General features: G+C 43.2%; 1 protein-coding gene across 18 annotated transcripts in view; it reads right to left on the reverse strand.

Annotated features, from left to right (window-relative positions):
* Positions 1-456: 456 nt before the first annotated feature.
* Positions 457-15421, reverse strand: part of CELF2 (CUGBP Elav-like family member 2) — a 482791-nt gene continuing 467826 nt past the window's right edge. For 10 of the 18 annotated variants that reach the window (XM_048499608.1, XM_048499606.1, XM_048499600.1 and 7 more), the window contains 4 exons: positions 12426-12623; positions 6804-6947; positions 3583-3754; positions 457-2146 (listed from right to left, as the gene is read on the reverse strand). In XM_048499608.1, the coding sequence (XP_048355565.1) occupies positions 3627-3754; positions 6804-6947; positions 12426-12623 (470 nt within the window). In that variant the 3' untranslated portion in view covers positions 457-2146; positions 3583-3626. The remainder of the gene's footprint in view (positions 2147-3582; positions 3755-6803; positions 6948-12425; positions 12624-15421) is intronic. The other 8 variants (XM_048499610.1, XM_048499609.1, XM_048499607.1 and 5 more) reach the window with 1 other exon arrangement.

The following is a 15421-nucleotide window of genomic DNA, read 5'->3' on the forward strand; positions in this document are numbered from 1 at the left end:
TCACCACGTGTGTAAACCTCCTCTGTAAAAAGTAGTTCAATTGCATTGCGCAATGAAGTTTTATCCAGGAAGTTCTAGTGCATTGGGTTTAAGCAACAGCTCATTTTATTTCACTACAAAAATATCTTTTTTTTTCTTAATGTTTTCAAATGTTGGGTTTTCACCGCTCCTCTCCAGGAGTGGCTCATACATTACACAATTAAAGAATTATTTTATTAATACTGAATAGCATATTCCAGCAGCATATTTAAAAGTTCTTTTTAAGAAAAGACCAAAAAAAAAATCAAAGCCCCAAAAAGGAGAACCACAATTACTATTTTAAATATTTTTTTTCAGTTATAGACACAGAAGAAATTTAGACAGCAGTAAAATATTTTTTTTTTGTCCTTCAGGTCTGCCCTGTGCATTTTCTGACTTCAACCATGTATTAAATAAACCACAAAAATTAAGTATATATATATTTATAGCTATAGATATATATATATGTATATATAAAAATAAACAGCAAAATGGTGAATGTATAAAAGTATTAACACTCAAGACAGCTCTGGGTGGAAAGGGTTAAAAGTTCAAAACTTTCTCACCTTAGAGGTTCCCATATATTATGAAGAAATTACATTGTGAGGTTTGCTTTCACAGCATAGATGTGCGGAGTGGTTAGAAAAAGTGATACATGGGCACTTAACACGATGTTGTACAAAAAACACCCAAGAGAGTTAACAAACAACAACAATTTCAGGCAACAAGACCACAGGATAGCAAGTTAACAAACTTTTTAACCTCTTTTTTTTCCTTTAAATATTAGGGATTTATACAAAACACATAGTAAAATACCCATGTTATCAAATTACTTCGCACAAGAAACACACTTGAAGCTCTAGGAAGAAAAAAAAGTACCTTTGGAATTTGGCACTAAGAGTTTTCACTTGATTTCCTTTTTTTAATTATTTCTTTAAAAGAAAAAAAATGATCACATTTTGCTGAACACAAACACATCTAAATTGTCCACGATAATAATTTTTCCCCCCGAAAAAGAAAGGAAAACGAAAACGAAAAATTGACACCAATGCGTCACAGAAGCCAACACAAACTTAGTCTGGAATAGTTTTTATTTCTCACATGAAAACTTTTTTTTATTATTTATTTTAAGCAAACAACTTTTTTTTGTTTTTTGAAATTTGTTTTTTTTTCGTTTTCTGCCGTTTGATGTTCAAGTAAAAACCAATTTCAAACTTCTCAGTTATAAACACGGAACACTTAAGAGACCATGATAAGACCCATGATGAAACCACAACTGAAGTCACAGAAGCACCAATGAAACGACATCATACAGTAACTTTTCTCCTGTACATTGAAACAGTATAAAATATAGGTAATTTTCATGTGCATTAATTCATGGATTGTCTAACTTGTGAGTCAGTTCAGCAAAAGGTGACACAAATAGGTAGCATTTGCCCTAAAACAGGGTAAATTTTTTTTGTTATACTAATCTACAAAAAGTGGTTCTATATATATATTCTTAATGAGAAAGTGAGCCACCTAAAATGGCCTTATCAAAAACTTTACACTGCCTGAAAAATGTAAAAACTATTACAGACCTCTAGAGACTTAAAATCAGACAGTTTTTCTTCAAACTGTTTTGGAAGTAGTCTGTTAGAAACCAACATTCCATGCCTCTGGATTCATATTGCTGTTGCCATCAGGGGCCATCCAGAATGCCACTCTCCGAATAATACTTTCAAGTCTGTTTTTATTAAAAAAAGAATTAACGAAACACGAAAAGGAAAAAAAAAAGGAAAACCGAAAACCGAAAACCCTAACAAAACATTTTGCCACAGGTTGTGTGTGTGTGTGTGATTTTTTTTTAAAATAACCCTATTCTTAATTTGACTAATAATAAATTTTCGATTTTGCACAAATGCAGCAATGCTTTTCACATTGACTTCCCAGAATTCATAGCTAGATGAGGTCACATGCAAATTTCAAAGGTTCAAACTATAGATCAAAGGTCAGTAGGAGAACCAAATTATGATGTGAGGTCAGAAAGACATCAGAAACAATGACGGGACGATGAAACTTTTTTTTTTAATTTGAGACGCCACAGGGACATGCTAGGCAAACGATGAGCTAACAGGCATGAAGATGTCTAGGGAAAAACAAGGAAGAGGAAAAAGGTTACGGAGAATCTATGCAGCAGAAACAAAATCATTTTTAATGGGTGCAGGAGAAAACTAATGCAAATCTTTCATCATTAGAGACTCGGCCATTCACGCAATTTGCATTAACTGTACAATAACTTGTCAACAACAGCACAATGAGAGACCTCCCCCCCAAGAATTCATCCGAAAGGAGTTAGAGAGGATGGATTCCTACTTTATTCGGGGGGAGGGGAGAAGGGAGGGAGGGGGATAAAGAACCAATTTCAACAAATGTAACATAAGGAGAGGTACAGCGTAAGGGTGGGTTGGAGAGAGAGAATAATCGAGACAACTCAGCTTCAAACTAGATAATGGAAACTACGAACAAGATAACCAGACGAAATACAAACAAGAGGATAAAAAGCATGAACCAAAAAAGATGTAGGATTCAACGGTGAAAAAGCACCCATTCTTGGCACATATATATACTCCAGAGACTACTTCAAAAGGATCTAGCTAGCAGAGAGAGCTGCTCTTTAGATATCGAATAAGTTAACAATAGGCAATAAATAACTTCCATTATTTCTGAGGCAGTAAAAATTTTTGTATAAAAATAGAAATGCTTTTTACAAATAAAATTTACAGGCCTGTGGCTTCCTTTTGTTATCTATTATTAGTATTACTATTTATTAAATTTTTTATCTTTCAAGAAACATCAAGTATCTTATTTATTTTAAACCCTGTAGCTTTAGAAACAGATCTCTACGTCTTTTTTTGTTTTGTTTTTACACTAAATGCTCTTAAAAAAAAATTCCCTTAAGGACCGAAAAAACAAAAAGGAAAAAAAAATTAAATATATTTATAAAAGACAACCAGTATATAACAGGAAAACATAAACACTGAGTTAAGTTGAAACCCTTTGAACAAAAATAATAATAATAATAATAATAATAATTCAAGCCCCTTATCAAAAACAAACTGAAGTCATGTTAAGTACTGTTGTTTCTAAATAAGTTATCCACCTGGTCTGAGGCCATATTGTTAGCCTGTAAACTGCTGGTGCCATTTGGGTATGTCTAGGACCAAATGTACAAACACTTCCATTATCCCCGTGAAATGTGTTAAGGACACCAGGGCTGAGGGAGTTAAATTGCCCATTTCCCCCCTCAAAAATTGGAATCCTTGAGATTTTAGAAGATTTCTCTTTCCCCCCCCTTCCTTTTAAAGCATTTCTTTTTCTTTTGAAATCCACATTTCAAATCATATAATTCAGAAGTTATGCAGCTGGGTCAGTAAAGTCTCCCTTACTAGGGCGCGAGGAAAATGGAAGCGAGATTATAAGAATATCGGTCTCTTGGCGAGAGTTGACAATGTGTTCTTATGTTCTTCCTCAAACCGTGTGTTCCCCCCACCCATGGGAGGGTGGGTTGCTCAAGGGACTTACCCTAAGAAATCTAAATTAATAGCAGTAAGCTTCTGGGGTTAGGATCAGTAAGGTTTGCTGTCGTTTTTGGAGCGTTTCAGCTGAACTTTCAAGCGCTTCATGCCGATCTGAAAGCCGTTCATGGCCTGGATAGCAGCTTGTGCAGAGACGGGATTGTCGTAGCTAACAAAACCTGTGACACACCACAAGGAGGGAGGGGACGGGAAGGGAAAGAAGAGAAAAAGGAATAAGGACGTGAAGAGAAGTCAACGATACGGTTTTGCGAGAAGGAGAAGGAAGGATCCCCCTCCACGACATGTTTTCTATAATTGGTTGTGTAGTACATTTACTGTGAGAAGAAAGCCATGTTTTTCAGTGGGTGAAACTCAAAGAACAGAGGGGATGCTGTCCAAAGTGGCCATCTCATGGGGCATCCCCCACCCCATCTAGCTTGATTTACCTCATAACCTTTGTCCATATACAGTTTTGAAGTCTGGCAAGTGCTCTATTTGCTATAACTAGACCAGGGGGCTGCAACCTGCGACTCTCCAGATGTTCATGGACTACAATTGGCCATGGTGGCTGATGGGAATTAGTCCATGAACATCTGGAGAGCCGCAGGTTGCAGACCCCTGGGCTAGCCTGTTAGGCAAGAAGTGAATCATTTGTTCTGATATCCTTACAAAATTCTAGCAAAAACAGTCACTTCATTTCTTCTACGTGTATAACCTGCAAATTTGTTAATTGTATCCCTAATTATTTCCCACTACCCTTGGGCCATTCTTCAGTGCATGAACAAAGCAACCACATAAACCAGTGGCAGGGGCTGATGGGAATTGTAGTCCATAACATCTGGAGTGCCAAAGGTTCGCCACCACGGACATAAACCATATAAATTCTATTCAGGCTCTTGTAAGTTAAGACACCACATATGGATCAGCTTATTTTGATCTTCCCTTCAACGAAGACACTAAGTGTAAAGTGATGAGCTAGATTTGAGTCCCGCAGCATCTTAAAGGCCAACAAGACTTTTAAGGTATAAACTTCTGAGAATCACAGAATCATCGAATAGAATCATAGAGTTGGAAGAGACCGCAAGGGCCGTCCAGTCCAACCTTCTACTATACAGGAATACACAATCAAAGCTCTCCTGAAATTCTTCCTAATGTTTAGGTGAAATCTCTTTTCCTGCAACTTGAACCCATTACTCCTTCTCCTTGGCCGTTTCCCCACTTTTAAAATGACGTCCATTTCGTATGGTCCAGGACCTTTTTAGCGCGAGGATCATGTTCCCCGGGCTTCCGCACTGCCCCGTGCCCTGCGCGGGGTCATCAAAAGGCGCCGTTTTGAGCAGCGCCAGAATGACACGCGCTGAGGGGGCGCAAGAGCAGCAGGAAAGTCCGAGGGTAGCTCGGGCGCTTGTTTAGCGTAGCCCCCCTGTAATTAAGGGGAGTACTGGAAGGATTTGGACCCCCGTAAGGCTAACTCGGGCTGGAGAGTTAGCGTGCAGCAAACAGTGAGTGGGGAAAGGGCCCTTGTCTCTGGAGCAGCAGAAAACAAGCTTGCTCCCTCTTCAACATGGCATCCCTTCTGATATTTAAACATGGCTATCATGTCACCCCTTAACCCTCTCTTCTCCGGACTAAACAGACCCAGCTCCCTAAGTCACTCTTCATATGGCATGGATTCCAGGCTACGCTTAATGTATAACTACCCCAGAGCCCTCTCAATCCAGAAAACAGATGTCATAAAAATGTTCTCCCTAGAAATTTATACTCCTTGTGTAAGTAAGGAATACAAAACCATAGTGCATCTATATGCATCTTTGAACTCAGAATGTTATGAGCTGTCAGGTGCTATAAATTATGCATAGGACACTCCCCCAAAGCCCCCCACCCTCTAATTACATAGCCTTTCTTAATCCAGGAGAGAGGATTTAATGTAATTGCAAGTAACAAGTTAAACGTTACACAAAAGAGAATAATTAGGCGTCTGTAATAATGTAGCTTGATTGGGCAGTAAATGCCAGTCCCTCATACGGGATATAATTAGTTTCATGCGCCTGACACTTGCTGTTGAGCACGTCAGAACAGTTTTAAAAATTGTTTATTAAACTGACTCAATGTCGTGGTGGAAGGGTAACGCTTTGAAATGGCGCTCAACAAATCCCAGGCGCCAGGCTGCCATGGCAACGAGGAATTTCATCGTGGCACCTAGTATGTGTAGCACTGATGTAATTGGGGTGTCTCCTAGCGATTCTTAGTGGAGACACAAAGGATTGTTTGATATAGAAATGCACAGCCGTGAAGTTCTCGTCCTTGCTTGTTCCTATGTAAGCTTTTGAGTAAACGCAGTCCCCTGGGCAAGCATGGGGTCATTACTGACTCTTGGGGTAACATCACATTAGGATGTTTATTAGGCCGATTATGTTTATGGAGCAGTTTGCCATAGCCGTCTCTACTCATCTGTACTTTACCTCCATTTTACTGACCTTGGAAGGATGGAAGGCGGAGCCAGTCTTGAGCCTGCTACCTGAAACTAACTTCTGGTGGGATTGAACTCAAGACATGAGCAGAGCTTTGGCTGCAGTGCTGAATTCTGGGCCACGGGGCTCCTTTATAAGCGTTCAGTAGTGTACATTTCTTAGACCAGTGTTTACCAACCTTTTCGATGTCAGGGTACCCTTGACCTCACTCTTCATATCTCACGGTTCCCCTGCCATCCCCCCACCTTCCCCTCCCAGTGCCCTTGCTTGCACCGCCGCCCACCTTCCCCTCCCAGGGTGAAGGGAAGAACTGGGGGGAGGGCAGGAAGTGGCTGCTGACCTTGTGGCAGGCTCTGTCCTTGCTGGCGCCGGCAGGAGACACCACAAAAGTAAGGGGGGGTAGCATTGCCACAGTACCCCTGGGACATGCTCATGGTACCCCAGGGTACCACGGAACCCTGGTTGAAAATCACTGTCTTAGACAGTGGGGTGGAATATTCAATTAAATCGAGCTTTTAAAAAACTTTAATGGAATTACGAGAAACTGGGGAGCAGTTAGGGTCAATCGTTGGGTTGGGAGCAACGCTCCCTTTTCACGCAGATGCTCAACTCCCCCCACCCACCGCAACGATTAAGGCCCAGAAACACACGTTGAGAAACGAACGAGGATTTGCGCAAGGCGGACTGAGGTATTCATTCACACCGCCCCACGTTCTGTGTGCCTCCCTAGGGCTTTGCACACTATCTAGCCGCATACCAAAGCACTTGCTCAGATTGGTCTGTTTGTCAATGAAGACTTTAGCAGAAATAACATTTCCAAAAGGCATGAACATCTGCAGAATGTCCTGGTCTCCAAACTCCTGCGGGAGGTGGTAAATGAAGAGATTCGCTCCTTCTGGACCTTGGAGAGAAAAAAAAGAAGAACAAGCAAACAACAAGACATCAGATGCTTTCTTTTGTGTACCGGAAACATTCACAGGATAAAACTGGGACGTTTTTGTTTCAGCCTCCTTACGCCTGAATGGCCAGGATGTCAAAAACCAACCACATTAGAAATAGTCTCATTTTAACCTGAATGCTGTCAATAAGTTTAATATTGCAAGTGAAGGACCTGCAAGGTTTGGGGGGGGGGATCTCACTCCCCCTCTCCACCACTATTTTCTCTTTCCTTCCCTGGCAGCCTCCGTCCGTTTCTGCTTCCATCTCTTTTTCCCATTCACCAGCCAACCTATCTATCTGCCCCGACTTTGGCTTTCCCTCCTCCTCGCTCCATGGGGAAGCTATGGATGAGTTGCATAGTGCTGTCTACCAAGCCAGGCCCCGTTTTGAGATGGGACATCTGCAACAACTTACTAGAACCAGGGGGCATTCATTGAAAATGCTGGGGGGAAGAATTAGGACTAATAAAAGGAAACACTTCTTCACACTACGTGTGATTGGTGTTTGGAATATGCTGCCACAGGAGGTGGGGATGGCCACTAATCTGGATAGCTTTAAAAAGGGCTTGGACAGATTTATGGAGGAGAAGTCGATTTATGGCTACCAATCTTTATCCTCCTTGATCTCAGATTGCAAATGCCTTAGCAGACCAGGTGATCGGGAGCAACAGCCACAAAAGGCCATTGCTTTCACATCCTGCACGTGAGCTCCCAAAGGCACCTGGTGGGCCACTGCAAGTAGCAGAGAGCTGGACTAGATGGACTCTGGTCTGATCCAGCAGGCTTGTTTTTATGTTCTTATGTTCTTAACAACTTGTGGGAGCTACCTAATGTCCCCTGCGCCCCCCCCCCCCACTATTTCCTCTTCCGTGTTTCCTGGCAAACCCCATATCCTCAACTTTCCCTTCGTCTTTCTCTCCTTCTTACCCACTAACCAACCTACTTTTTATTGCCGCTTTTATTGCAGTTATGTTCATTAAAAATTATTTATGTTCATTTAATTTATTTATATCCTGCCTTTCTCCACAATGAGGACCCAAAGCAGATTACATTGGTCTTTTGTCCTCTATTTTATCCTAAAAAACTACCCTGTAAGGTAGGTTAGGATGATTCATAGTGACTGGCCCAAGATCATCCAGCAAGCTGCCATGGCAGTGGCCTGAATCCTAGTCTGGCACTACAAACACTACATCACACTGGCTTTCTTGTGGTGGATGTTGTCGAATAGTAGAGACTGAATAGTAGAGACTAGTAGAGACTAGGACTGTCAGTGGTTGTGGCCAGGTCTGGCCCCAATGAGTCTTCCCTCAAAGGGAATGGCCCTGCCCCAGGGCCAGAGCAAGGGGGAACTGCGCCCGGGGCGCATGTGCTTCCTGTGCCCTTGCCACGCCCCCGCCCACCCCACCCCGGAACACCCCCACCACGCCCCTGCACCAGTGCATGCCCAATGCATTGCGCGCCCCCTCCTCCTTGGCATTACGCCAGTGCCCTGTCCTGCCATCTCTCCCTGTTTTTTTACTGACAAAACCAAGGCTTGAAAGCTGGCAATACTGTTGTGGTTGCCTGTCAAATGCCACACTAGCCGCTGCAGAAGGCATTTGACTCTTAAAGGCCTAGGCGCGTGTGGCTTCTGTTATTTTTGTGGTGATTTAAACCTGTCCCCATATCTTTTCAAAAACATATTTCAGATTTGTATGCAAATCTGGGGCTTTTCTTTCTTGCCCATGGCTCCAGTCTCCAGATTTAAGTATCTACTGATGGGACCATGTTGAACATTAGATACATGGATTTACAACTGCAGTTATTAGAAGCATAATGTCACAGTTATCTGCAGTTCCTGAGAACAGAGGAAGTTGGTGGAAGTGGATCTCTTCTGTATTTTTTACTAGCTCCTTGCATCTCCTGAAGAGGTGTTGTTAAAGCCTTAAGAAGAGACTTCCAAAACAATATTCTACGTGACTTGGGATAAGGGGCTACAAAAAGAAGGGGAAATTGGCCCAAATCTCCTCTGTTCAACATACAAACATACAGTGGGGTGTTGTGTGGTTTCCGGGCTTCCCTATACATACAAACACACAGTTTCATTAAAAAAAACTATTTCACAACGTACAGTTCTATAGGGTGGCACAGTCTTCAGCAGCGGATTTTAAGGGGGAGGGAGGAAACAGACAGCAGAACAGGAAAGGAGGGAAATCGAATAAATCGCATAAATAAATAAAAATGTTGTACCTGCAAATTTGCTCAGTTCACATTAGAAGAAGCATTTGCAAAACACCATGGATTGCACTTATCAGTTTCATTTATTTTTGCTCTGCGCTTTCACCAAAATATTAGTGTGGCACACACCGAATACAAGTGGTCTGAATTTGGGCAGGTCGATTAGGAATGGAGACAGTTTACTTATGGAAATCTTTTTCTCTTGTTTAGATGTTCCCTGCTGGGCCAATTCAGGTTCTCAAGGGTGTGGAACAACTGCATAAAAATCTCTCTCTCTCTCTGGCCCCTTCCGCACGTGCAGAATAATGCACTTTCAGTCCACTTTCAATGCACTTAGCAGCTGGATTTTACTGGGCGGAACAGCAAAATCCACTTGCAAACAATTGTGCAAGTGGATTGAAAGTGCATTATTCTGCATGTGTGGAAGGGGCCTCTCTCTCTCCGTCCGTCCGTCCGTCCGTCCGGTCCGTCCGTCTGTCCGTCCGTCTATCTATCAGCCCTACATGTCATGCAAGAAAATTAGCATTGCACATTGCTGCTTGACTGTCAAAACAATTTTTATCTAAAAATGTTAAGTACTTAGAACATTTGTATTATCCTGCGTTTCGGCCAACTACAGCCAAGGCAGCAGAAGTAAGGATACAGTTTCTTGTACAGACCTGATATTATTTCCTTCCGGTATAAAACTGATCAAAAACTGGGGTAAGGTGAGAAGGAAAACATTATGACAATTCCTAGGAGGGCGGGCGGGAAGGAGAGAGATGCCTTTCCTCATTTCATTAAGCACTTTGTAATTAGTATTAATTTATTCCCAGTGTTAACTTCCTGAGGTTTATTTTGCTCTATTGGCACTGAGTGAGAAGCAATCAATCATTTATTTGCTTCCCCACAAGACCCTCAATTAAATAAGGAACCCTTCAATATAATGACGGTGGATCTTGTCATTAACCTCCAAACGCAATCAAGTTAACAGAAACTACAGCCTCACAATATAGGGAAGCGCCCTCTGAGCAAGAACGCATTCTTGAAATGAAGTACGCTTCAAGATAGTTTTAGGGTCAAACTGAGTACATTTGGCCGGGAGTTGGAACTATCTCAATCCAGCCACATTGTGATTGTATTCAGTGTGTGTACCACCCAGCAGCAAGGCAATTAATGCTATCTTGGATATTTTGGCTTGGGAAAAGTGTGTGTGTGTGTGTGTGTGTGTGTGTGTGTGTGTGTGTGTGTGTGTGTGTGTGTGTGTGTGTGTGTGTGTGTGTGTGTGTGTGTGTGTGTGTTTGGGAGCTCTTCTTTCCCTGGTCCTGCAGTCCCGATCCAAATTGGGCCCTGGGGTATCTGAGTAAGTAGTTTCTCACAGGAAAACTAATCACGTTACAAGAACCCCTGACTCAATGTATGGCTAAACTTATGATATAGTTTGCCCCTATACATATGTAGATTTATACTAATTAACACTAGTGGCAACATTTCCAAAACAAGTGTAAAATGAACTGGAGTTGGGAGGTCTTGGACATAACATGTTTACAGGTCTTCTGTGAATTCTGCGTGCACGAACACTTATGTGCCTGCACACGCAGTAGCTGTTTCACGAAAGAATAATTCCTGGAAGTTCAAACTCATGAACTCTCCTCAAGCATGAAGAGACCAAAGAGATCCTGATTTGTAACACATCACAATTTGGTGCGAAAGTTGAACTGGATGAAACGACAAGTTCTGAGTTGTGAGCCTTTCCATTATTATTGTAGAATAGTGGTCGTGACTTTCAATCCACTTTCACAATTGTTTCCAAGTGGATTTTGCTATTCCTCATAGTAAAATCCAGCTGCAAAGTGTATTGAAAGTGGATTGAAAGTGCATTGTTTTGCATGTGTGGAAGGGGCCTAGCTCCAGGGCTCTAAATCAAAACCAAATCAAGTTAGAAGCAAACCGCAGTTTGTCACTTTGTCCAATTTGGATTATGCAACACACTGCAGTTTGTTACAAATTAGGAGGGAAGACAGCATGGTATAGCTGGATCTCATCAGATCTCGGAACCTAAGCAGAGTCAGTCCTTGGAAGGGAGACCACCAAGGAAGGCTCTGCAGGGGGAGGCAATGTCAAACCACCTCTGCAATGGCAAACCACCTCTGCTTCTCCCTTGCCTTGAAAGCCCCTTGCTGGAGCTGCCAGAAGTCAGATGTGACTTGATGGCACTCTACATACACACAAATTAGGAAGAGGGAGTGATGGACTTGAGGACTACGGGGATACATTCTTGGATCAAATAAACCAGTCACATGAATACAGCTTAGCCGTCGTACCATGATCGTTAACTATCTCCTCACCCTCCCCAGCTGATCTAGAGCAGGGCTCCACAATCGAGCACGTGGCCACACTTGACATTTGAGACTGGGGAGTGGGTACCACAGCAAGATGGCTGCAGTGGATGACGGGGCCAATCACAAAACCACTGCCCTGTAGGGCTGTCAGAAACTTCACTACAGACTGAATTTAGAACATTGGTAGGCTCATTCTGCACATGCAGAATAATGCACTTTAAAACTGCTTACAGTGCTCTTTGAAGCTGTGTGGAATGGCAAAATCCACTTGCAAACAGTTGTGAAAGTGGTTTGAAAACGCATTATTTTGCGTGTGCGGAAGGGGCCCTAGTTTCCCTCTAAAATAGTCTCTTCCCAGAGGCTTAGCTAGGGAAAATGAAGCCTGGTGCAATTTTTGGGTGCCCAAAACATTCTGAGAATCACTCTGAGACCCACTGTCCCTCTTTCTAAGAAGAGTTTTAATAGCTGGATGCCATCTATTTTAAATCTGAATTAGTTTTGATAATTGAATGCTGCATTTTAAGTCTTAATTTAACTTTGTATTTTGTTTTTATGGTTTGTTGATGTTGTACACCGCCCTGAGCCCTTCGGGGGAGGGCGGTATAAAAATGAAATAATAAATAAATAAATAAATAAATAAATAAATAAAATATCTGAGTTTTCCACCCCCCCACCCCCCTCGTATGGGCGGCCACCCCTCCCCACCACGACCGAACAACTTTTTTTGCACCAGTTCATCTCAAAGAGGAAGAGTGTGGGGGGCAATTTTCTGCTCACATGTGACTAAATGGCTGCAGCCCGGGGACATTTGGCCCCATATGTCCTCTTGGGCAGTACGCCCCTGTCTCTTCCTCAACTTCTTGTGTTTGTTTGTTTTTAAAAAAAACAGTCTAAAAGACTTACCTTCTTTCTGGCTGCCTGCAGCACTTTGTTGTTGTAACAAACTCTGACTGTACAATGTGGGCAGTGCCGCGGCAGCGTACTGCTGAATTCCTGAGTAGGCTTGGGTGAGGGCATCCATTGTGCCAGCTGTACCGTTCGTCAAGCCTGTCGCACCGAGTCCTCCGTTCAGGGCGGCCATACCTGAGAGCATTTGAGCAACTTTACAAAAAACCCAACAATAGAGAGAAGAAATTGCACTTGTTCATTAGTGCTTTCCAAACGTCGTTGGTATTAATACGACACTGACGACAATGGCCGAGCATGCAAACAAGAGACCAAAAAAATAACCAGCTTTGGACACTCCACCAGATAGCACAGAGAGGACGACGACAGTGTCAGCAAGAACGCACACACAGAGACTCCAGTTAGAAAGGACTTTAGCACCGACTCAGTTTCACATGCAAGCATTGGGGCGAACTAGCTCAAGTTGACACAACTCAACGATGCCTAGCTACACGGGATGTTTTCCCTGGGTTTGTCCGAGAGACACGTTCTGGAATTCCACGCTTCCCAGGTACACGTAGTCTTGATTCAAATTGGAACCAGGGGACAAAGGGAGCGAGAGCTTGACCCCCTGCCCGGTACCATCTCCCCAATGTGAATTGGCTCTGGGAATCCACTATTAGCCGTGGTAGGAAAACATAATACGGAGTCTCCAATGAAGAAAAAAGTGGCTTCGTGGATCCGAGTGTTGAAGAAATTTCAATAGTCTCTCAGTAATACAGAGACACGTAGATTGGTTCAATGAAGCTGATAAGCTTTTTTTGCAATAATAGCAGGACAACGTGCTGTAATCAGCCATAACAATGTCCAAAGGATACATTTCAAAGAGCAATTTCTATACAGTTTTTCAGGCAGGCAGTTAACCTTGCAAATACCTAACTGGTTACATTTTACTACTACCCAATTGTCTGCTGGAGGTTGATCTGGGGTCAGCATTGACCACAGCCCAGGCCAACTGCAGGGTAGAACCCCCTATTTCCTATAGAGCAGGGGTCTGCAACCTGCGGCTCTCCAGATGTTCATGGAGTACAATTCCCATTTGTATTCCATGAATATCTGGAGAGCTGCAGGTTGCAGACCCCTGCTATAAGAACATAAGAACATAAGAACAAGCCAGCTGGATCAGACCAGAGTCCATCTAGTCCAGCTCTCTGCTACTCGCAGTGGCCCACCAGGTGCCTTTGGGAGCTCACATGCAGGATGTGAAAGCAATGGCCTTCTGCTGCAGCTGCTGCTCCCGATCACCTGGTCTGTTAAGGCATTTGCAATCTCAGATCAAAGAGGATCAAGATTGGTAGCTATAGAGCAAAGGGGCTGTTTGTAGATAGTTGTCAGGGGACCCAGGTGTGACTCAGCAGACCCTGTAGCAGGGCAGAACATCAGAACTATGTCACACACTCTGTGTTTTCTCAGATGGTACGTTCGTTTGTTCAAAACATGATCATATCAACAATATGAATGTGACAGCTCTCACTTCAGACTTGTCTCTGCTCCTCCTGAACATTGTCACTTGCACCCTGGCAATTTTGCCTGATAGTCTAATATTTCCTACATGAGGACCGGTAAATGTCATGAGGAGAGGACGAAGCTACCACTCTCCCATGGGGGCCAATCTGAATCAGGCCCCGCAAGCACCTGGGAAGTAGAACTCCAGAGCCCATGTCTCAAGCTGTTGTCAGCGTACAGTTATTCTGTAGCCCAAGTTCTTTTTTAAAATAATATTTTTTATTAATTTTCTCAAATGTAATTCAAGAACAGAAAAGAAAATATCGAAGAAGAAAGAAAAAAAAACATCTACCCATAAACTATATAAATATTAACTCCAACACACTGGATCTTAACATTACAACACCGATACCATTCAGAGAGAATGTTACATTGTTTTAAAATGCGTTACCTTCTAACTCTTAATTCCACAACAGCAATAAGGAATGCAGGAGTGGGGAAACACATCTGGTTCACCAGATATGCCTCCACCACTCAGGTGGAGGAGTGGGGAATCAAACCTGGTTCTCCAAATTAGAATCCTCCTGCTCTTAACATCTACACCACACTGGCTCCCAGGATGCAACTGGCCTTTAAAGAGCTTTCTACGCAACCAGCATTGCAAGCCCTAGCAGGCCTTAACGTTTTCTGAGCAATCAATGCGCAATATTTTGGGGCTCACGAATGTTGCGATGGTTGCAAGGAATGGCCTTGCGCTTGACCTCCTTGAGACATATATGACGATGAGTAGCAGAATTTTGCCCCATACACTCTTGTTTTGTTTCTGCAAAGTCCTTTATTTATTATTTCTTTGATGGCTGTGCATTGCCCCACTGCACAAGACCAATGTATGAAGATACTTGCTTACTGCAGCAAACCTAAGATGCCCTCCCTAAGCATTACTATTTGTTCCTACTAATTTTCATGCAGTCCTTTTTCGTAATTCATCCTGCCCCATGTGTGTACAACCAGTTGAAGTCAACAGGCTAAACAGACCAATGGTCCAACCCCAGGTACTTTTTATAGGTGGGGCAAACCCCTTTAGGCAGTGGTGGGATCCAAAATTTTTAGAAAAGGTTCCCATAGCGGTGGGATTCAAACTGTGACGTAGTGCCAGTGGGGCTGGGCAGGGCACGGCGGGGGCATGGCGGGGCATTCCTGGGTGGGGCTGTGGCAAGGACGCAGCCGCTGCGCCGGTCCTTGGGCGGGAAACGAATGCACGCAGGCACAGGCTGCCACGCACGCCGGTGCACCTCCTGCTAGACTGCTTCAAGTTCTGCGCGCTACTGCTGAGAGGAGGGGCGTAACTAAGGCAAAAATCATGTGGCAAAATCACCAATTAGTAACCCCCTCTCGGCACGCACAAATAATTAGTAACCTACTCTCGGGAACCTGTGAGAACCTGCTGGATCCCACCTCTGCCTATAGGGAAGGCCTGTGATTCAGTGACAAAACTCAGGCATTGTACA

This window comes from Sphaerodactylus townsendi, linkage group LG06, assembly GCF_021028975.2.
Source record: "Sphaerodactylus townsendi isolate TG3544 linkage group LG06, MPM_Stown_v2.3, whole genome shotgun sequence".
NCBI lineage: Eukaryota > Metazoa > Chordata > Lepidosauria > Squamata > Sphaerodactylidae > Sphaerodactylus > Sphaerodactylus townsendi.